This window comes from Cygnus olor, chromosome 1, assembly GCF_009769625.2.
Source record: "Cygnus olor isolate bCygOlo1 chromosome 1, bCygOlo1.pri.v2, whole genome shotgun sequence".
Classification (NCBI taxonomy): Eukaryota; Metazoa; Chordata; class Aves; order Anseriformes; family Anatidae; genus Cygnus; species Cygnus olor.
The window spans coordinates 44,922,538-44,945,203 of NC_049169.1; the positions used below are offsets into that span (position 1 = coordinate 44,922,538).

The window sequence follows — 22,666 nt, forward strand, 5'->3', positions numbered from 1 at the left end:
TTTCTGAGCAGAAAGCACAGTGTCTTTTTTAACTGCAGTTATACAGCTGCACTGACAGGGAAGCGCACATGATTTTAATGATTTGCATAATCTTAATCATTTTTAGAAAACTAAAGTGTTCAAACTTTATTTAACTCTGAAAATGGAGGACAAATTCCCCTCCCCTCTTCACCTTTTCTGTCATCTTATGTCTTTTTCAGTGCTCTAGAAATGCTCTAGAAATATGACTCATCTATTTACTCATTCTTTAAATAGCTATAAGGTCTTTAAATGATAGTGACAGTCAACAGCTAATAAAGATAGAAAACTTGCAGCTGTAGATGACAACGTATAAAAAATATAACAAATGATTTATTTTTCAATCTGAACATCTAAAACAACCATAGTAACTGTCAATATCCTTAAAAATAGAGTTCTTAAATGTGGTTCTAAGGTGTGTTGAGCCATTTTGAAATTATATGGAATGTTTATTCAGAAATGTTTATGAAATGTTGTTCTACTTTTTCTCTTTCAGAACATTGTAACAAAATGTTTTGTGGAGACAAAACCAGAGATTTTAGGGCTACACTGCCACCTGAGTGGCATGTCAGGTTCTGAACTTTCACAGATGTTCACAAGAGAAGGCAGATGTGTTCTCGGTACTTTTCAAACCATTTTTATGCCCACTTGTTCCTTATGAGGGGAATTTGGGGGTGGGAGGGGTGGGCGTTAAATGTGAGAGCCTGAGCATCACAGAAACAGGTTGAAGCTTCTCTCCTCGCTTAAAAGTTCAGTACAATAAAACCTCCAGACATCCTGGATCCCTGTCTTCAGACAGCACTACTTTGGACATAGGCCGGAAATCTTTGTGCATCCAGAGTTCTGCACAGCAGGGTAAAAGGCAAAAAGCAGAACCAGTAACACCCTGGTAAGGTAACAGAACGTTGTGTTGCTGCAGCAGAATGTTTCCCGCTATCCTGACAAACCTTGAGAGATTAGTTTTGTTATGATTTTAGCAGTCTAATCCTTTCTAATCTACACTTAGCTATGCCAGACAGGTTTCTTCTATAGGTCTATAAATCAATTTGTCTGACACCAAGAAAGTCTAGGCTTTGAATAGCCCTTAAAGGTTCCAAAAAGAAAAAATATATATCATTTTTATGTACCAAGCTATGTAGCCCTAGTTCCACCCAACCAAAAAATTAACTTAATTTCTTTAAAATTGGTTTATAACAGTAATTAACTCATGAATTAATTAAAATTGTTATTTATAATGTTGCTACATGATATTTTAATTTTAAAAATCATAAATAGTCCTTTTCTGAATATGTAGATTTACTGCTATAACACCGAACACTTTCTCTTTCATAATGCACATATATCATCAAATCAGGAATCTTAATATCATAAAATAATTCAGTCTGTTTAAACAACTTTATTTTCCTCTTTTGCAGTGATGTTAACTCAACAAGAAAGCAGCTTGAATTTCTGATTCATGATAAATTTAAAGCTTAATCCTAAATCCAGGTTTCAATTTTATTACTAGGAATATCTTTGGTTTTGAAACAAATTAGTCCAATATTTATTACAATTCAAAAAGTCCATGTTCTTTCAATTTGCAAATTAAATCAGAGCTTTAATCTCATTTAACATTCTGAAAAATGAGCCATGATGTGAGGGCCACACGTTTCAAACACTACTAACAATGACTATTATTCCAGAGTCTGTATACCTTTTCAGGTTGTATTTAATTTATGGTTGTTAAAAATACAGGTTATTAATGAAATATTCAGGTATACTTCTTTTTGAAGATGAAAAAAAAAAAAAAGTAGTGAATAACTTGGAAGATTTTATTTTATTTTATTTTATTTTATTTTATTTTATTTTATTTTATTTTATTTTATTTATTTTTCTCTTCTTGGAGATAACCGATAACCATGCTCTTTGTATGCGCAGACCGACCCCTGGGGGCAGTTGGGGGCTGTTCCCGGACGCCCCCCCCGGCGGCGCGCTTCCAGGCAGCGGAGGACGAGCTCTGCCGTAGAACGATGTGATTGAAAGAGCTGACCGTGATTGGTTGACGGGATTTGAATTATTAACCAATAGCAGCATGGGATTTGCCATGGACCAATTACAAAGGCGTTCGTACGAGGCGAGACGTCACTGGCTCCGTTATCCAATGGAGGCGCTGATAGCTAGAGCCAGTGATTTGCATAGGGCCCCTATAAATAGGAGAGAAATCCCACCAACCGCCACTCCGGGCCGTGAAGAGACGGGGGAGTGTTCACCATGCCTGAGCCGGCCAAGTCCGCGCCCGCGCCCAAGAAGGGCTCCAAGAAAGCCGTCACCAAGACCCAGAAGAAGGGCGACAAGAAAAGGAAGAGAGCACGGAAGGAGAGCTACTCGATCTACGTGTACAAGGTGCTGAAGCAGGTGCACCCCGACACGGGCATCTCGTCCAAGGCCATGGGCATCATGAACTCCTTCGTCAACGACATCTTCGAGCGCATCGCCGGCGAGGCGTCGCGCCTGGCGCACTACAACAAGCGCTCGACCATCACCTCGCGGGAGATCCAGACGGCCGTGCGGCTCCTGCTGCCCGGCGAGCTGGCCAAGCACGCCGTCTCCGAGGGCACCAAGGCGGTCACCAAGTACACCAGCTCCAAGTAGAGCGCCGCGGATCCTGTTTTTAACCCAAAGGCTCTTTTCAGAGCCACCAACTTACTCGAGTAAAAGGGCTGCATTGCTGGTTTTTGTGAGAGGTGCACAATAGGCTGTTGAAGTACTTAAGCTCTTAGGGTAGGTGAAGTTAAGCACTTAATCTTAAAGAGGGAGTATAGGTAAGGACTAAGCTTCTACTAGACGTACTGAATAACATTTGATTAGCTAAAGTAACTGTACTCTATTGATTTGGGCACCTTCTGAAGCAGTTTTCTTGTTTTGCTAGCTCTTCGAACTCAGACTCTCAGGGAAGGTAGTAAGTACTTCTTCGTTTACATTGCTGTGAATTGCTCTACTTTCTAAGGATTTGTACTTCTAAGTGTTACTGCAATTAAGAAATCCTAGTTGATACTGCAGTTTGCTTTATGTACCCTACAAATGTTCACTCGTAAAATAAAAATCCTATTTTTATCTATTTCAGTCACGAATAAACGTGTGGAAATCACTTACTGAAACAGGTTTTCCAGCCGTTCCTTTTTACTCCATATGTTACAGCGCGCCCTCCTTACTTCTCCCTCCCCTCTTTACTACCGAAGGGGAGGAATTTTTGATCACCCCTGTTTCACATCCCCGTTTTACAGCGCCCGATCTCGCGCTGCACCTGACTCGCTCTAGAATAAAGTTCTCGGGGCGAGCTGGGGGCAGTCGGGGCTGCGCGGGACGAGGAGCGCCGGGGGAGGCGAGCCCCGCTCGCCCGCCCCCGGTGCGGTAAGGCCGAGGTTTCCCCCCCCACGGGGCGGAGCCGCGGCTCCTCCGCGGGGAGGTGGGAGGGGGCTCGGGGCGGGGCGGGGCCGGCGGGGGGCAGGACCAGGCGGGGCCAATCCCGCCCCAGCGCGGGACTTTTGAACTCTCCCGGGCTGCCCTGGAAGGGCCGCGCCGCGCCGCGCCCCGCCCGGGGGGACCCGCGGCTGCCGCGCTCCGGCTGCGCCCATCGGGGCGGGGCGGGGGCGGAGGGGGGGGAGGCGGGGCCGCGGCGCTGCTGTCGCGGGGCTCCCGAATTAGACGTCAGGAATCGCTTCCGCTTTAAGGGAGCCCTTATCGGCCGCGCAGGTTGGAGCCGATGCGCCTCAATCCGTGCCCTGTCAAGATTTGTTTCTGCTGCTGCGGCTACCGTAGCGCTCCAGCTCTTTCTGGGAGTAAGTGGGTGGCTCTTAAAAGAGCCTTTGGGTTTATTTAAATGAGTAGACTAATTTCTTCTCAGTCGTTTTACTTCTTTTTGGGCGCTGCCTTCTTAGCTTTGGCTGCCTTAGGCTTGGCTGCCTTGGGCTTGGCAGCTTTGGGCTTCACCGCCTTCGCCTTGGCCGGGCTCTTCGCCGCCTTCTTGGGGCGGCCAGCCTTGGCGGCCTTCTTGGGGCTCTTGGCAGCCTTCTTAGTGGCAGCAGCTGCCGGCTTCTTGGCTTTCTTAGGGCTCTTCTTGACTGCCGCCGCCTTCTTAGGCTTTTTGGCAGCGCTGGCGGGCTTCTTGGCCGCCGGCTTCTTGGGCTTGGCCGCTGGCTTCTTCTTAGTTGTCCTCTCTTTGGTTTCGCCCGGCTTCTTGTTCAGCTTGAAAGACCCGGAGGCGCCGGTGCCCTTGGTCTGCACCAGGGTGCCCTTGCCGACGAGGCTCTTGAGCCCCAGCTTGATGCGGCTGTTGTTCTTCTCCACGTCGTAGCCGCCGGCGGCCAGCGCCTTCTTGAGCGCGGCGAGGGAGAGCCCCTTGCGCTCCTTGGAGGCGGCCACGGCCTTGGTGATCAGCTCGGTGACGCTGGGGCCCGCGGGCCTGCGCGCCCTGGAGCCGCCCGCCGCCTTCTTCGGCTTCTTGCCGGTGGCTTTCGCCGCGGGAGCGGAGACAGCGGGAGCGGCAACAGGCGCGGTCTCCGACATGGTGGCAGCCGTCGTCCACGAATCAGGGGAAACCACTGGGCCTGGAGCAAGTCGGTGGCCTCGTATTTATAGAGAGGAGCCGCGCGGTGATTGGTGCGTTGCAGAGCCCGCCCCGCTGCACGGCAGAAAGGTCCCTTCTCCCCGCTCACTTTGTGTTTCTTAGGAGTCAAAAAAGCGTGTTTTTTCGAGAATTTCTGCCACCGAATCGCCCCAGCTCGCAGCGGCGTGGAAGAGAGAGACTGTTGTTCCCCTGGGCAAAGTTTCCCTTCGAAGAGGCAAAGGGTGAGTTAAAAAAGAGCCGATAAACCCTGAGTCCTGGACCTGGACAGACCTCGGGAGACAGAAACTTTTGTTTTTCCTTCCAAATAAAATCTGCGTCGTGGGCAACTAAATCTCTAAAGTAATTAATTATTATTCTTTAAAGGGTCTTCTCTTAATCTGAACTGAAAACTAGGGATTTGAATCGATATTTTCATCGCAAATTGATTTCAAAGAGGAGGAAGTAACACAGGCTCATCTTGAGCACTGAATATGGATTAGAAATTAGCTTCTTTGTCCAAAATCCTTTACCCCTTTAAAAATAATTAAACTAAATTAAATTAGTGCATTATGCAACAAGGCGAGAAGCAGATTAAAGTCTCTTGAAGGACTTTTTCTGCCCCAGAAGGAGATGACTTTTTATAGCACAGCAGCTTGTACTGTGTTGCTCTGCGTGCACAATGCAGACATGGTTCCCTATTGCTGCTTTACAGAAATATTTATTCTTAATAAAGTACGTGGCATCAGAACTTCAAACAGCCAGTTGTTATTAACAATTATAACCAATACCCTGACAATTTATAATTCAGTTTTGTTTTCATTTTGATCCAGTTTGATTGGTGAAAATCTGAGTCATCATTGTCTGGGGAGACACTGCTGCAGATGATTTTCCATTCTCCTGAACTGTAAAACTTTCTCAAGTCGTTCTTTACATCTCTCCTTCCAGAGTAGATGGTAAATATTACATTTTTACTGTACAGTGACTGATTCCTACACTGGAAGTAATATTAATAACATCTAATTGATGCATCTGTTGCTCTAAAGCGAGTGGCTGCTAGCAAGAGGGGGAATTCTCCACGTGCACTTTATCAAGACCATAAAATAAACACATTTTATTTCTTATTATCAGAAGATGCTTGTTTTAATTCCCTATGCTCTTTTCATTATTGTCCACAACCCTTTGTTTTTCCAAAGACCGCCCATAAGCTGTTCTTTACCTCTTGCTGTTGTTGTAACTGTCAGTGGTGCTAAAATTTAGCATCGCTTTGATTCGTTTAATTTCTTACGTTTTCAAATGGATAAATATTAAAACGTGTTTATTGACCTATGACCAGTGATTTTTGTTTGTTTCAGTATCTTTATTGTAACGTTCAGTGCTCTATATAAGGTAGAATCAAAGTTGGCAACAGTCTTTTAACCTGCCCGGTGATTTTAAATTGTTCTCATTCAGATTCCAGACAGAAAATGGACATGGTAGCTCAGACAAAGCAACGAGAAATATGCATTAAAAATTAATAATTCTGAATGCCTATTGTTAGGGAAAAATGACAGTCTCTAAGTCCGGAAGCGGGACTAAGTGGGACTAAGTCCGGAAGTTAGGGACAGGCTGACAGGCTTTTTTTGTTTTGTTTTGTTTTTTGATTGACATCAGTGAGTTAGCTCGACCTGACGCAGGACTGAACTGAAAAAGGAGAGACTTGCTGGATGAAGCTTTTGTTGTAGTAACATTGAACTTCTTACGTTTCTCACCTGTTCTAATAATGACTTGTTCTAATAAAATGACTCCTTTGATGCGGAATCAGTTTTTTTTTCCTACTATGTATATAGGAGCAATTGGTAAGTTATTTTATCAGATCGAGTTTTTTACTCTGGTGTGCAGAACACATCAACACTTTGCTGCCTTTCAACAGCAAAGACCACGCAAATGGTTTTTTTTGCTCAGGATCTACAGCTCCTTTTATGAGGAAGTGGGTGGCTCTAAAAAGAGCCTTTGGGTTGCTTTTGAGGTGGGAACAGTCCCCGAGTTTTTACTTGCTTTTAGCCTTGTGGCTGTCAGTCTTCTTGGGCAGCAGCACAGCCTGGATGTTGGGCAGCACCCCGCCCTGCGCGATGGTGACCTTGCCCAGCAGCTTGTTGAGCTCCTCGTCGTTGCGGATGGCCAGCTGCAGGTGGCGGGGGATGATGCGCGTCTTCTTGTTGTCGCGGGCCGCGTTGCCCGCCAGCTCCAGGATCTCGGCCGTCAGGTACTCCAGCACGGCCGCCAGGTACACCGGGGCGCCGGCGCCCACCCGCTCCGCGTAGTTGCCCTTGCGCAGCAGCCGGTGCACGCGGCCCACGGGGAACTGCAGCCCGGCCCGCGACGAGCGCGACTTGGCCTTGGCCCGCGCCTTCCCGCCCTGCTTCCCGCGCCCAGACATCGCTCCGTTACAGCCCCGCCGCCACCCAAGCTGACGTGCAACACCCGTCGCTACGTCCCCCGCCCGGCCCCTTTTATAGCCTCCCCGCGCGGCCCGGCTTGCTTTCTGATTGGCTGCGGCGCGCTCTCGCTCGCTCCGACCAATGGCGCTGCGGATCCAAATCCACCCAATGGGGAGCGGGCCCCGGCCCATCCCGCGCGCTGCCCCCGCCCGCCAGCGGCGCTTCCGCGGGGGCGCTCCCGGGGCGGGCCCCGATCGTGCCTCGCCCCCGCTGGCGGCGGGCCCCGGCCGTGCCTCCGGGCCCTGCCCCAGCCGGGCATCCCACCTGGAAAAGCGGCCCCGCCCGGCCGAGGAGATCGGAGGCGTGCAGCTGCCTCCCAGGAACAAGGGGAACCTGTGCTAGTGCCGCGGTCGTTTAGAAACGCCCCAATGTTTGCAAATGCCGCTACAGGATTACGTTTGTTGTTGTTTAGTTGTTCGTTAAGGTTTAATTTACAAACCACATTTGCAACCCCACACTACTGATATGTGTGGAAACCAGCCAGGAACATGAAACAAAGGAAACTTCTCTGAGCAGTCACCTATAAATCTAATCAAAGGAGCATAGTGTTTGTTAGGCTGTTCTGCAGAGCATTAGAGGTCAGTCTGTGATGCTTTACTCCGGGAACATCTCACTGCACAGATCAACAATCAACTTCGCCAAGATTCAAGATGTCTGTCTGGTATGGTCTGCTCTCGTTTTGTGGACAGATTCATATACGTTTTTCCTCTTTCATTGTTCTAATTACTTCTGTTTTCTATGTCCTGATATCTTTTTCTTTATCTTCCATATATTTCTAGCAAGGGCACACACTATCCTTGTCTAAACCAACGAAGAAGCCTGCACCCTGGAATTAGCCACATCCGTCTGCTATCCCATAGTGCTTGGCAGGCTCCTCCTCCATTTTCCCCACAGCCTGGAATTCTGCTCTCTCCTTTAAATAAATTCCAGTTCTGCCTGGTTGTTTTTCCCACCTTCGTTCCTTGATGCTGTTATGCTCTGACCCATCACTCTTCTTTGTAATTCATATCATAGGATCTGAGATGCATATCACAAAATTATAATGAAGTGAACGGTGCGGATACCAGACTACTCTGCTCACCCTGGATACTAGCAGCATGGTATGACAGGGAAAATCAAAGACCCTACACTCACCAGGCCATCCATGATACACCTTACCCCCCCCGCCCAAAAAAAAAAAAAAAAAGACATCTCACAGTCTCAGATAAATTCAGCAAGTCAGATTCTCAACCAAACTGCTAAGACTATGCCAGTCATGGCAAGAGGATTACAAACAAAAATAATAATTTCATCGCATATAATATAGAAATCGCTCTTCAAATACTAAAAATCGATTCAGCTCTCCTTCAATAAGTAAACTAACAGCATGATGTGTGTGTGTGTGTTTGCATCTATTTTATGCACTTCTTTATTCTATCCCTCTTTGACTGGTATCAGGGTAGTGAGCTGCAACACAGACACGAGGGACAATTTTCATATATATTTCCCTAAGAAAGGCACAAAACCCTGTGTAATTCAATGGATTTGAATGCTTTGCCAAAGCAAATTTCATTGATCTGTTCCTATTTAAGGACTCCAGTCACTCAGTGTTGTTACCAGAAGCCAAAGACAACGCACGTAGATAAAGGGAAAAATTAATCTAGATGCTGTGAGTATAGTCAGTTTAGAAACGAAATTGTTTCACAATCATTTCTGAGTGCTTTCACTGTAACTGGGGGAGAAAAGGTTGGCAGCAATCCTCAGTGCTGGATTTGACCTTCCTGCCATAGCCCATCACTTGTGTGACTGGTGAAGAATGAAGCGGTTACAGGAGCGAATGGATTGAAGCACGAGCACCCCCAGAGCCCACTGCTTTGATAAAAGCAACAAAGAATTTGTCTGTTTGTGCTCTTTCCACTTAGAACTGTGCTAAAGGCAAGGGAAAGAAAAAAAAAATCTCCCAGATTAATTTAGCTGAAGACGAACCAGAGATCAGGTCATTCAGATGAAGTACGAACCAGTTTCTACACGCACAGTCCCAGCCATGTGTGTTTGCAATTTATCCAAAACCACAGAACAATGCGAGAAGCCTCGTGAGCGAGCACCACACAAGAGGAGGTAGGCACCCTGTCCTTGGACTCTTCCCAGAAAACAAACAAAAAAAAATTGTTTCCTGGAGAATTTGTATAGTCAAATCCAGCTCTCCTGCATGGACTCAAAGCCCATTCAGGAGCACCCTCCTCCTATCTCACCCCACCTATATTTTTTTTCCCTCCCCATGGCATCTTAGAGATCTAGCAGTTTAGGAACCTACCTCTCTCCTTCCCCCTGCCTTCAACCTGGGCAGGGCGAGGAAGCTTTGTTTCTGACGTTATGCACATTCCTTGTGCATGAAATTTCCCTTTTTGAGACCGCTCATACATTTGGCAAATCCAAATCCTTTTCCATGTCTGAAGAGGATAGTTAGAGCAACAGGCAGACGTTCACTGTTTCAACAGAAGAAAAGAGTTGCCTCACCTATGTGAGAATACGGCAAATGGAACCCTAAACAAAAAGGTTAAAAATAAATAAATAAATCAGATTTAAGTGAAGGAATGGAATTAATTAAATGACTCCAGCAGGCAACTGATGTAATCACAGGCCTGCTAGGGAGATTTTCTGGATCTTGAATGACAGGGACAGAGGTCCTTACCCCAGAACAAATTCCTCTTCTCAGGCTCTTTCCTGGGCTGACTGGATGATTGTATTAAGTCCAAGGTCAGAAGTACCACAATGATACCCCTACCCCCCAAATTACTGCTCATATATTTCACTCTAAAGAATAAAAAAATCCAAGTATTTAAAATAAACAAACAGATTATATCCCACAAATCTTTTCGAGTGATGTTTAAGATGCTGTTGACACAATTGTAATTAACGGCTGAACCACGAAGAAAACTGTTGCAAAAAAAAAATTGTATCCAGAACTCATGAAAATAAAATCAAAGTGTGAGTTTGGGTCATTAACCATTTTGTCTCCTTAAAATGGATTTAATCTCAAAACACTGAACATTCAGCTAAGTCTGAGATTTATAGCCAATGAAAGGCATTGTTTGAGCCATCTGGTAGTCTGGCAGCCTACGATTATTGTAAATTCTCTGTATTGAAATCTAAGAAAAAAAATCACCAGTGTCTGGATATATTTACCTAGAAATTGATTTATTCTTAGAGGACTCATTCTTAAGGCACTAAAGACACCCACTGCAAGCCCCTCCACAAGAAAAACAAAGTTCTACCAACCGCTTTTATGCAATATAATACTTTTAACAGTAACTCTTTGTAGTTGTTTTAAAAGCAGGATAAAGACACCTACATAGTTAATCACTAATCTTGTACTCAAATTCAGTGTTCCAGACAAAATTCATTTGGGAAAGACTTTGCCCACACAAACTTATTCCACCGGTCTTCTTTACAGTGTCTTGTAGACAGCTTTGTCTACAAGATCCTGCAAGATTTTATTCTCATTTGAAATAGACTGCAAATATTTGTTTCTTGCATGTGGTAACGGTTATTAGAATATTGTCTCTGTCAGCATAAATAATGAAACGAGAAATATTTCAATCGAAATCTGAAAAAAAAATTAAGATGGAAAATGAAAACACCCTTTTTATAAAAGGAACTGCAGCTATAAAAACTTAACTTCACAGAACTTGGAACCAGAGATTTTACACAAGTGAAATTATCTGTCAAGCTCTTAGACTTGTTTACCGATTTTTATTTGAAGTATTCTGTCCAAGACACATCCAGTGGGTGTCTGACATTTGATATGAAGTTAACCTTTCAAATACATAAAATAAACTTTTATAATTACTAGTATTAGACTTACCTTTTTTTTTTTAAAAAAAAAACACGAGTCCTGATATATTCAGAAGTTTCTAAACCATTTCTTATGGCCTTTGTTGGTAGACAATAGAAGCCTAATTGTATGTATTATTTATAACGTAGCTATTGCTCTTCTTTCCTGAGGTTCAGAATGCCTGTATCATACCCCAAGGCCAGTAAAGAACCTCCTCCCCTTCCATCTGTATGCTACATTTATACATATCACAAGGAAGCCAGTATTTTGATACACTGAACATTTATTGTCTTTCACAAGACAAAATGAAGTTTCCCCTGCCGATGAAAGCCATCAAGAGGACTGTAAAGGGGACAGGGTGCAAAATTCCAGTGTACAGTATACGCAAATTACCTCCCTGACTACCTCGGAAGAAAGATGATTGATCAATCTCACTGCAACTAAAAAAAACAGGATTATAAAATATTTACAGAAAAGAACAGTACAGAAACTAAAAATTGGACAACCATATGTGTATGAAATGCTGCTAACACTTGTCTGGCTCCTTAAAAATCGGTTCCACTACCCTCACCAGAGCATTCAGGACGTGAAAGGACTCAGGCAGAGCGGAGGTGCCTCCCACTCCCATGCCCCCCTCCCCAGGGTACCACTCCCTCCCTCTAAGGAAGGGGGAGGGCTCGAGGGAAGCAGCATCGCCTTATTGACTGTAATTTCCTTCCACCAAGTAGACATGCTAGCTCCGAAAGGAGGTGCCTAGCCACACCTCATCTGCAGCAGTCTCTACTCAGAGCATACTGGGCGAGTTGACCCGTGGGTAGGGAACTATTCCCTGTCATGCGAGCCCTTTCGTTGCTTGCAGAAGGACCTTTCCTTCTTCCTCCGTGGTGGTCAGATCTGTGTTCAGAGGGCAGGAAAGCTGACTAGGACAGGTCACAGGAGACCTTCCATTTCCTTCATGAAAGCTTCATACACATCATCCTTTGTCTGTACAGAGATAGGGGCAGACGATCCAGCCTTAGGGGCAGCTTTGGTTAGTGGGAGTGCAGGCTCATCATCCTGTTTTCTCTGGGAGGCAGCCAGAGCCCCTTTATTCTCCCGGCGTACTCGCAAGGCAGTGGGCACAAAGCGAGTGATTTCTGCCTTGGGGTTAGTGATCTGTGGCTTAGCACTGATAGTAGCCGTAGCCTTCTTCTCGATGGTGGCTGCACTGGTGTCATCCGCCTTGGGGCGCTGAATCAAGCTGGGCGGGGCACTCAGCACCCCGGGATTTGGAATGGGAGCTGGGGGGAAAAGCCCAGGTGGAGCAGGTCCTAACGGAGGCACCAGAGGTGGCCGTAACATGCCTGGGCGAGGAGGAGGGATTCCTGTAAGACAAAGAGAAAGCATGAGCTGGCTCCACACTTGGGAATTCTAAAGCCTCTGGACAAAAATAATGCAAGGGCTCAGAAAGCCAAGGAACATCAACAGAATGGAGTAGCACTCTCTTTAGAGAAGGAGGGAGGGGAAATATTTAACCATGCACCAACTGCTAGCTCCCACCAAGAAGGTAGAATGAAGAAGAATTAGGACAAGAAAAGTGCCCCTCTGACTTTGAAAACTACAGGATCCCATGTATTCCTCTCTTTCAAATTTCAAAGTAACTGAAAATTAAGTTTTTTGATGATTTATTCCACTGGAATTTAAGCAGCATCACAAACACATGGCCAGCAAAAAAAAACAAACCACACCCTATCTCCAACTCAGAAACAGGCCAACAGAAGTTTAAACTCTGAAATTCCCTTTTTTTTAAATGACAGATATCTTGCTACCAAGCTATATGCAGCAGTATGGAATTATTTGTTACTGCACCGTAAAAGAGACGGCGCCAAGGGGCAAACCAGGAAAAACTTACGGGTGTGCTTTCAGCCACACGTACAGGAACAAAGGGAAATCGGTAGCAAGGCATTATTTAAAGTCTAAACGAATCTGTTTCTTCAATTAGATATACTGGCTCGATCACCACAGCGAAGGATTATAAGCAAAATGAGAAAATAAAGCAGGGAGAGACTTGGCTCTGAAGCAAACAAGAGTACTTCACCTGGTGGGGCAGGAGGTGGCAGGCGAGGAGGGGGCCCACGTGGAGGAGGGCCTGGGGGCAGACCAGGCGGGGGGCCTGGTGGAGGGCCAGGTGGTCGCCCAGGTGGGGGGCCCGGTGGTAGAAGTCGAGGTAAAGGCCCACGCAGACCTGGTAAACCAGGAGGTCTCAGGAAAGGAGGAGCTCCTGAAAGCATACATACAAGAGAAGAGCAACTTAGTTCATGGATAAGAGAATGATCCCATCAGCTAATATGATCCTCAACAGGAGCTTGAAAGGTGTTTGCATACCAACCAGCTGTCGGATTAAATAGACCTAAAAGTCTCAAAAAGAGACAAGAGGTATAGAGCGAAAGTTTCTTGGTTACAGTCAAATATTAGTATCTTCTCTAACTTGGAGAAAGTCTCTCCCCCATGCATTGAAGTAATAGTTGGGTACAGCTACTGAGCTAGGGTTATCTGAATTTAAACAGCTAGAAATGAAAATACTTTTCAGTCCAGCATTTGACTGCTTCTGGCCTGAAAAGTAATAAGTAATTTCTCTCTATTGAAAGTAGCTGTTTTGAGGTTTAAGGTTCCCCCTCTAGCAGATATCAAAATGAAACTGGGGGGGAAGACACTGGGAAGAAAACAATACGCTGACCATAGAAGAGACCACACAGGTCTCAGCAATTACCACGCTAGGCTTCTCTACTTCATGTGCAACGTGCTCTGCAGCTTCAAACCTCCCAAACTGATTCACTGTCTGTACAACCGAGAGCCTGCAGCCTTCAGAGCAGGTCAAATATTCACCTGGTGGAGGGCCAGGAGGAAGGCCAGTGGGTGGTCCTGGGGGCCTCAGTGGAGGGGCCGGAGGCGGTCCTAGCGGAGGTGGCCCAGGCATAGGAGGCGCCTGTATCTGGTTCGGAGGAACAGACTGTGAGGACTGTTGCTGCTGCTGCGTCGAGGTTGCAGTAGAAGACCCAGTCTCTGCAAGAGCTTCCTCGCTGTGTTGCTGCTGCTGTTGTTGTGATGTCTCTTCAGACTCTGAGTCTTCTTCCTCCTCCTCCTCCTCTTCTGAATATTCCTCCACTTCTCTCCCTTCTTCTGGAATTTCCTGACCTGGAAACAGAGACGTATTTACAAAATTGGTCCACAGGTAATAGCTTTGAACATCACAAAAAAACTTGATCACACAAAATAAGAAGGGAAAAACAAAAATTAGGAAAATCACCTCAAAGGAAAGAAAACTGATAACTTTTAGTTATTACATTAAACAAAAAAGCAAGTGCATTTCTAGATAGCTCTGCTTTCCTGTGGGAGCTGAAACTTCTGCTAACAAACCTGAACTGCAGCTATTTGATCTACAGTTTGTGGGAGTCTGGAGCAGGGGCAGGGAAGGCAGAAGGAACATGGAATAACTTCCTATGATCAGATGAATAGTTCAAAAAAGGAAAGGGGTGGGGAGAGATAAAAATCTATTTTAATTTTAAAAGGTTTATTTAGCCCCCAAAACAGACGTAATTCTCACTTGCAAGAAACTCCAGCCCCCCCAAAAGATACTGAGGTGTCTTTCTAGAAGAAAAAAAGTCAATTCCATGGGTTAATATCTTTCCCCAAAATGATACTCTAGATAGTATTAATCCTTGTAGATTACAGGCTGAACGCAGTATCACCTTTTTTTCATTAAGAGCTTCATATTTCATTGAACAATTGTTTAAAAATTAAGCAAAGATTTAGAAAGGAAGGAAAAATCCCAGTACATATATAAAAAGTTATTTTAATTTCAACTCAATGTGAAAAACATACATTACTAAAATAAAAATACTAATCTTAAAAAAAACACTAAATCACAGCTTCACAGCTGACAATCTTAGAAGATCTTACATTATGACAGTAATGTATTTACATCTATAAAATAGAAATTGCGCAAAGCAAGCTCACGAGAGAAACCTTAACCAGAAATCTGACAGCATAGCTCCACTTTATCTGTATCACCCACCTGCCATACGTAACATCATGGCCTGGAGTGGAGTCAGTTCCTTCATGTTCTTCTTCTTTTTTCGTGACTTCCCAGGCATGTCTGCAAACCGTACACTATGGCCTGGGGAAGGCAAAGCATAAACAAAAAACAGGGGGAAAAGGTGGGGGGAGAGAAAATGAAAATATATACATAAGCATATTCCAGACACATGGAAGTCTTTTACCTGGTATGGATAATGTATCATGCTAATGTAACGATGCTCCTACGTAAGAGTTAAGAGTAATCTTCCCTAGCCTTAAGCTTTTCTAACCTAATATTGTCAAACAATTGCAATCCTTTAAAAAAAAAATTCAAGAAAAATTATCCAAAAGTACTGGTAGTGTGAAATGTGGTCATCTCAAACATTTAAGTCACTGAACAGTGATTATATTTATACTAAGGCTTAATTTTTGTATTTTTCCAATACTTCAGGTGAAAAATGGCTTACAACCTTACTAAGCTAACTCAACTGCTAATAAACAGCTAAATCTGAGACGTATGTTGCACATCTCCTCCACTTCACTTCTAGATAGTTTCCTTCTGATCCATTTATCAGCAAGATTCTTCAGCTGGAATTTAGGTCAGCTAGAACAGAGTTAATTGGATAAGCCAACTACTTCCCCCCCACCCCATTGTAAGGAAAACAGAAAAACTCTGTTAAGTAAAGTTTCTCTTCTGAAAACTCAAAGCCCAACCTCGAACTTCCCATCGTACCTGATTTCTTTTCTTCTCCACCTTCTCTCTCCTTGTCGTTCTCACGATGCAGAAAGTCCTCACCTTCACTGTCTGCATCTGACCTATCACTGTCACTGTCATCACTACTCTCATCGTGCTTGTCTTGATCCATATCCTCAGGATAGCCTTCATCCTCACTGGTACTAGACATATCATCGTCATGCCCTCGCTGTCCTGCAGGAAGCAAAGTATTAGGAAATGTATGAACGCCAAATATACTGGTGTGAAAGACAGAATATTTATATCTACGGTTGCCGGGAAGATTTTCCGAACTAAGTGAACATATTGTCAATCCTTTACTATTTAGCACATTCTAAAAGAATATTTTAGAGAGTCTATTTGTAAGATTTCCTATTAATAGCTGATTAATTTGCAAAGTAAACAAGTAAAGGCAATTCTTATCTACAAGTACATTTCCATCCAACAATTTCCTCCCCTTTGAAATATTTCAATCCTTTCTGCTATGCAATAGGACTAATCTAACCATTCACAGAGTTTTCTATGGCAGATACAGCAATTTTATGAAAAAGGAGAACCTAGGTTCTCCTCCTCACTTTCCCTCACTTTTTTTTTTAAGGGGGTTTTTGTTTGGTTTATGTTTCATTTTTAGAAAAAGGAAGACTTCTCTGAGAATATACATACTATCTCCTTAAAAAAAACATTTCAGCCTTGTTAAGGCTACTTGGGAAAATAATCTATGCCACATAATGGAAAAGTATCTGCAAGTTGTAATTAAAAGTCACAGCACTTAAAAATACAGCCAATTTTGTTAAATTGCAGATATTACGAAATATATCAGAATCACCTCAGAATTGCAAATCACCAAGTTCTTCAAGCAGTGTAAACATCCACATTGCCCAGAGTACACCTTTTCAGAGAGAGATGGGAGAGTCCTTACCTGTTTCAGAACCGTAAGAAATCTCTTCTTCTCGCCTTCGAGGAGCCATCTCTAAGGCGAAACCCACTTTCCGGCCGTACATCTGTAGGACTTGAGGTGGGGGTGGCCCCGGAGGAGGCCCAGGGGGCTTCCTGCCAGGAGGTAAACGTGGAATACCGAGACCAGGAGGAGGAAGCATGGAAATGGATCGAACTGGTGGTCTGCAAATAAGACAGGAAATGAAAACCAGAAAAACAAAAACAAGTTGTTTACACAGCAGACTTCCATAAAGAAGCACGACTGTTTTAAAAGTACAGTTGTGCCCCAAGGAGTTTACAACCTCAAAGACATGATTGCTTAAAATCAGAAAAAAAGAGAAAGCTTCTCAGAAGGCAACCAAAGAAGACAAATAAAGCAAGTATTGAATCCAACCACAGAAATACAATGAACTAACCAACACGCTGGTGAAAATAGAAGACTATTCAGAAAGAAAGAGAATGAACTAGTACTAGAACGAGAACCAGATACACAAGTAAACTAGGAGCTTAAACTGAATACGCTAGCAAAACAGAAAAATACCTGTATGACAGTTTAAGGGGCATTTATGTTAGAACAAAGCAGCAGGGCTTTAAGTTTCGCTGATAAACAGAAAGACAAGCGCTAGAAGGTACAGTATATTACTCATAAACCAGTTTAAACAAAAACTGTTATAGTAGGGAAATATTATGGTCTTTCACTAAAAAGAATAAATTGTTTAAATCACTCCCACAGAATCCCCAGTTTTTGCTGCTTAGTATTACCTCTGTTTCTACCCAGCTCTTCCCCACTAAAACAGGAACACTTATTATTTCCCCTCCAAGTCTTATTTTTCCTCTTACCCATAGGCTGATGTCTTCTTGAGGATAGAAGGTGGCTGGGCCCCAGGAAGGGGAATGTCCTGTATGAGGATGTTGGAGGGAGCATGTGGCATATCTGGTAACGGGATAGTTTCCACTTCAACATGCTGAGCATTCTGAGGGAAAAAGGAAAAAGAGGGGGTGGGGAGAAAGAGAGAGAGAGAATGAGTTAATTCCACAGAAGCTACTGCACAGCCTCATTACCTTTCAGAGGTCTGCAACACAAGGGAACTGCCATCATTTGCCAAAGGTCCGTTATGACGGCATGCTGCTTTGCAGTAGTCAACAGTAAGTCTTCGATACAAAACCACACAAGAGGTGCAGCCATGAAAGGCTTTAGTCTTTCAGTCAAACCCCCATCCCCCTTTAGACCTTCTGTCCTCAAAGCAAAGTGGCTGCAGACAAGTATGCCCGCATCTCTCAAGTATCCTGAAGGCACAAATCACAGGCACTGCATGTTCTAAGGAAAGAAAATCTTAGATACTTGCATTTGTGCAACATTATGTTCTACAATACAGCTGGGAAGAATTTCAAAGAAAGCTCTTTAAGCGAATGCCAAAAGATGCTCACTATTTCCAGCACCAGATTTAACAGAAATTCACAGAATTATCTACTGCACACTCACAAGCTCTCTCTCTCCTTAATACAGAGAACAGATTCTAATATTGTTTCGCAACTTGAGTTTCCCTTTTCCCTGTAATTTATTGTTAAATGAAATCAATACATCAGAAACAAATACAGACTTGACATCCCCCATGCTATCTTCACTGAAATGCTGTAACTGGAGACACAGCACATTAAACACTTAGTACAAGTGCTTAACATGGCCCACATAAGGTATATATACTGGTCTCTTATAAACATCCTGCATTTTTTAACTGTTGCACATAAGAGTGGACAAAGTATACACTACCACAGTTACAAACCTGAAGTATCACAAGTATTACCTTGACAGCATCAAAATACTGGCTGAGTTGTGATCTTTTCTGCTCATACTCCACTTCCAGCTTGCGCAGTTCTTTATAGATGTCAGGATTCTCCTTCTCATAAAGCCGCAAGATACGCTCGAAAGTCTCACGGAGCTTTTTGCGTTTATCCTTCAGCACTTTTTCGTTAAGCTGTGGCTGCTGTACTGGGTTAAATTCTAACCCAAGACAGCAAAAACAAACCCAAAATTCCTAGAGTTACTCTACTCTGCAACTGTAACTAATGAAACAACTTCAAAGCAAAACATCTCCAGTTCCTATTTTCACGAGTTCCTCAGCCTTGAGACTCTAAGTCACTATCATATCCTTTACTCAGTGCTTATGCCAGCTATCTTCTCAAAAAGAAAAAAAACACACTTTGAAGAAATCTATTTAATAACATAAACAATTTCTGATTATTCACAGAATTTCCCATTCTAATGGGGGGAAAAAAGTAAGGTTATTCTATTTTAGCCTCCCAGTCAACCCTTAAACTATGTTTTGTGTTTATATAAACCACTGCTTAAGTCCAACACCTGGTACCTCTCACTCACCCATTTCATCCAATTTTTCCATGTCCCGGATGATCTGCTTTGGATCTTTCATCTTCAGTACAGCTGCTCGTACCATCATTCGTTGCTTTTTGTTCTAAGATGATCAAAGATCAAGGAGATCAGAAAAGCGTCACAGGAAAAAGAGACGATCTTTGTACCAATTACTCTCTCAATATTCCCAGCCTGCAGAAAAAGGCACCTCAAAATGCCTTGTAAATACTATCCACAGCACAAGTCAGCAGCAAAGGTATTTAAAATGTATAGGAGTTTTAATCCCACTACCTCACTACTTATAAATGCTACTATAATCCTTTCACTCCAATTAAGACACATAATAAATCGTGCTAACAAATATAAAAGTTTGTGCGGTTTTTGTCATTTTCTTTCATGTTGTTGTTTGTTTTTAAGTTCCCAAATACTTATAACAACGCTTTGGAAAGCTATAATCATCAAAAGTTCAAAAGCATAGTAGATGACAAGATATGGCTGCTCAAACCCAGATGCCTGTATTTTCTTAAACCACTGACTTGGACAGTATTTTCCAAACTAAATCTTACAAAGTAAATTGAAACATCGGTAGTCCATTCATCTGCCACGGCTCATTACAATCACAAACACAACGCACAGCACAGGGAATAACAAGTGAATGTTTCTGGTCTCTTTACCTTCTTTAGTTCTCTCTTCCGGGCTTCCTTCCCTAGAGAGGGTGAAAAAAAGGAGGAGAAAATAACTCAAGAGGGTCGAATCCATGAACAGCCTCTCCTTCATCAGGAGTAGTGATTTTTCTCAACAGTTCATTCATTTTACAAAAAAATGCAACTTTCAAGGTCATCTTCCCATTGATAGAAAAACACGGTGTGAAATACATTTCTATTTCATATACGAAATGGATTTCAAATCTAGAAATAGATGTCTATGTTATGTGTGTTATACAGAAGGAAAAGGAACTACAGCATTTCTCTACCCCTCCAGAAGCTGGGGTGTTTTATACAGAAAGGAATAAAAGACAACAGAAATCATAGCAATGCACGCAATCGTGAAAGGATAAAAAAAAATTAAAAATATGTAGGTTTGGAATACCCATCTGAAATAAAGCATATTCACAGTGGAAGTCTGGGTTTTCTGTATCTGTTTAGCACTGATACCACCTGGGATGTCACAAAAAGGTAAGACAGGGTTGGACAACTCTCTCACGTAACTACAGCATTTGCTAAATTTGACACGTTCCTCAAATTCTAGCCTCAGACAAACCGCACCCCAAGAAGCAGCTTAGCCAACAATTAAGTACAGAGACCCCATAGCACTGATAACTACAGTAAAAACTAAAATAAATACTGCAGAGCAGCCACAGTACGCAAGCAAGCAGCCTTCTCAGGAAGTCCTTACACCAGACAAAACTGAGATAATATTTTTCAAGCTCAGGAAACTCAGTTCTCATTGCCAAGTGACAATCTTATCCTCAGAGAAAGCTTTTTATCTGTTTCCCGAGACACAGATTCACTCCCCATCACCCCCATTCTCCTCTGCTCAGCTTTTATGTATACTTACGGGCCTGATCCGTGGGATTCATGAATTTCCCACTCTTGGTGGATGACGTGGATCTCCGCCCCATTTTGCCTGTTTTTCTTCTGTCTCAAAAATTAAAAAGATCTGGAAAAGATAACCTCAGTTTCAGGTCCCGCACACAAGCGGTATGAGTACACTTACTCCTCCTCCCTGTATCAGTAGGCTGATACAAAAAAAAAAAAACCACCCTCAAGTATTGTGAGATCTTCAAATCCTACGTAAGTTCAGACATTCACATCAAAACCATCCTATTTTAACTAAGTGCCACTACTTAGCTATGTACTTACTTAACCAAGTACCTACTTTAAACCAGTTAGTTTGGTATTCACTCCAGACTTAAACCTAGAACCTTCTTGCTTACGGTATGGAAGGGGGCAAGGGAAGTTCAAACAAACACATTCTGCGTATCAGAGTTGTTCTGGCTTTTCATTTACTCCCATTAAGAGCTCTCCATTTCAAATGTTTCCCACAAATTCCCTTCTTCCCTCAGACTTCTAAGCTGCCCTTGATCTCTCCCCAGCAACCACCATATCCACCAGAAAGTGCTCTGCACACATTCCTGCCTTTTTCTGCTCCTCACAGACCGCTGCCATGCCCCTGCCCTTATGCTACCTCCATCAGTACTGTTTCAAGCTGCATTACAATGACCAAAGAAAGAAATTTATTCTGAGAAGAGTTATTTCCTGTCTTTAGGAGACATTTAGAAGTTCTTTAACTTACAGACAATTTCAGTAACGGTTAAACTACAGTCAGGGACGTTGCCTTTCTCACAACTTTAATTTGTCCCCCTCTTTCGTACCTCTTGCAACTCACCACTTTAAGGAAAAAGCAAACAAACACACACAGATTCCACGCTGAAATCTGAAGCAACCTCTAAAATTCAGGAGCTGACGGGATGCAGCTTTTGGCGGCATCCTGCACGCAAACCAGCAGCATCTAAACAAAGACGTTGTAAGTACAATCTAAAGTTCCCTACAGCCTCACTGAAGTCACCAAACACATCCTTCTTCCCGGAATGCAGAAGATGACACTTACAAATTGCTGAAGTACCTCCCCTCTTAAAAATAAATTTAAGCCCAAGTGTCATTTAGTGCATTAATGCCTCGTGGAGAGGCTTCCTAGCGAGCTCCAGGAACTGACCACATTCAATGTTTGACCAGTATAGAACTACGGAGATCTGCTCATGCCTCACATCACCAAATTATTCTCATAGCTGGCCTGCTGGTAACTAAAGCACCCCATGGCTTGGGAACAGCAATAACATACTTCCTCCTTATCAGACTACACTGATTTTATAATAATTTTATAATTTTATAGATGCTATTATTTCTTTAGATGGGAACCAGAGCTAGGATTTACATTTGTACCCCACACCCCCAGACACCTAACATTTCAAGGGTAAAGAGAAAGCCCCTCAAATCTCCATCCCAAACCTTTTTAGGGCACAAAGCTTCAACACAAAAGGATGGGAAGGGGAAAAAAAAAAAAAAACGAAAAAAAAAAACAGAAAACCCCATTTATGATTTTATGGCCGCTGGGGAGCGAGGCAGAAAGCCTCCCATGAGGCACACGAAGGCCTCCCCTCATCCCCCGACAGAAAGCAGCGCAAAAAGCCCTCTCCCCTCCGCTCCCAGCCCGGTCCCGTCCCGCTCCTCTCACCCCCGGGCCGGGCCGGGCCGGGCCGGGCTCCCCCCGCCGCAGCGGCCCCTACACCCGCAGCGCTCCCCGCCGCCGCCACGGCCCCGCCGCCATCTTGCACCGGGACGGAGTGGGGCGCCGCCGTAAAGCACGGCTGTCGCAACGCGCCGCGCTCCGCAAATGGGGACGGCGGGGCGCCCGCCGCGACTCTATGGTCCCGCTCCTCTATGGTCGGGCCGGGAGGAGCAGGGGCGGGGCGGGCGGCCGTTAGGGGCGGGTCCCCTGCTCCCCCTGGGGACCCGTGCCTCAGCAGAGCTGCCCCTGTCAGAGCCCACACCGACAACCACAATAAAGATGCGTGGAGGATCCCCTTGTGCTGTGCCGGACAGGGAGGGGGCAAACTTGGAACTTTATCAAGAATCGTTGCAGGCGGATGAAAGCGAGGCTATGAACTGCAACACGTTAA

At 44.0% G+C, this 22,666-nt stretch overlaps 4 protein-coding genes across 4 annotated transcripts; 1 reads left to right on the plus strand and 3 right to left on the minus strand.

The window, feature by feature from the left end:
* The first annotated feature begins 2,215 nt into the window (after nt 1–2,215).
* LOC121069521 (histone H2B 7-like) lies at nt 2,216–3,155 on the plus strand. Its single transcript, XM_040555796.1, has one exon. It carries the CDS (start codon nt 2,269–2,271, stop codon nt 2,647–2,649), a length of 381 nt encoding a protein of 126 aa, XP_040411730.1. The 5' UTR covers nt 2,216–2,268; the 3' UTR covers nt 2,650–3,155.
* A 686-nt stretch (nt 3,156–3,841) lies between these two features.
* On the minus strand, nt 3,842–5,917 carry LOC121069526 (histone H1). The gene has a single exon (XM_040555805.1). The coding sequence runs from the start codon at nt 4,561–4,563 to the stop codon at nt 3,907–3,909; it is 657 nt and encodes a 218-aa protein (XP_040411739.1). The 5' UTR covers nt 4,564–5,917; the 3' UTR covers nt 3,842–3,906.
* Nucleotides 5,918–5,939: 22 nt separating this feature from the next.
* LOC121069531 (histone H2A) lies at nt 5,940–7,063 on the minus strand. The gene has a single exon (XM_040555821.1). The coding sequence runs from the start codon at nt 7,017–7,019 to the stop codon at nt 6,630–6,632; it is 390 nt and encodes a 129-aa protein (XP_040411755.1). The 5' UTR covers nt 7,020–7,063; the 3' UTR covers nt 5,940–6,629.
* Nucleotides 7,064–11,165: 4,102 nt separating this feature from the next.
* WBP11 (WW domain binding protein 11) lies at nt 11,166–22,360 on the minus strand. Its single transcript, XM_040555835.1, has 12 exons — nt 22,222–22,360; nt 20,545–20,646; nt 19,662–19,693; nt 18,997–19,090; nt 18,425–18,621; nt 17,460–17,593; nt 16,603–16,802; nt 15,684–15,878; nt 14,949–15,050; nt 13,760–14,068; nt 12,972–13,154; nt 11,166–12,258 (listed from the first exon to the last, which is right to left on the minus strand). Exons 2-12 carry the CDS (start codon nt 20,606–20,608, stop codon nt 11,825–11,827), a joined length of 1,944 nt encoding a protein of 647 aa, XP_040411769.1. The 5' UTR covers nt 20,609–20,646; nt 22,222–22,360; the 3' UTR covers nt 11,166–11,824.
* Nucleotides 22,361–22,666: the final 306 nt, after the last annotated feature.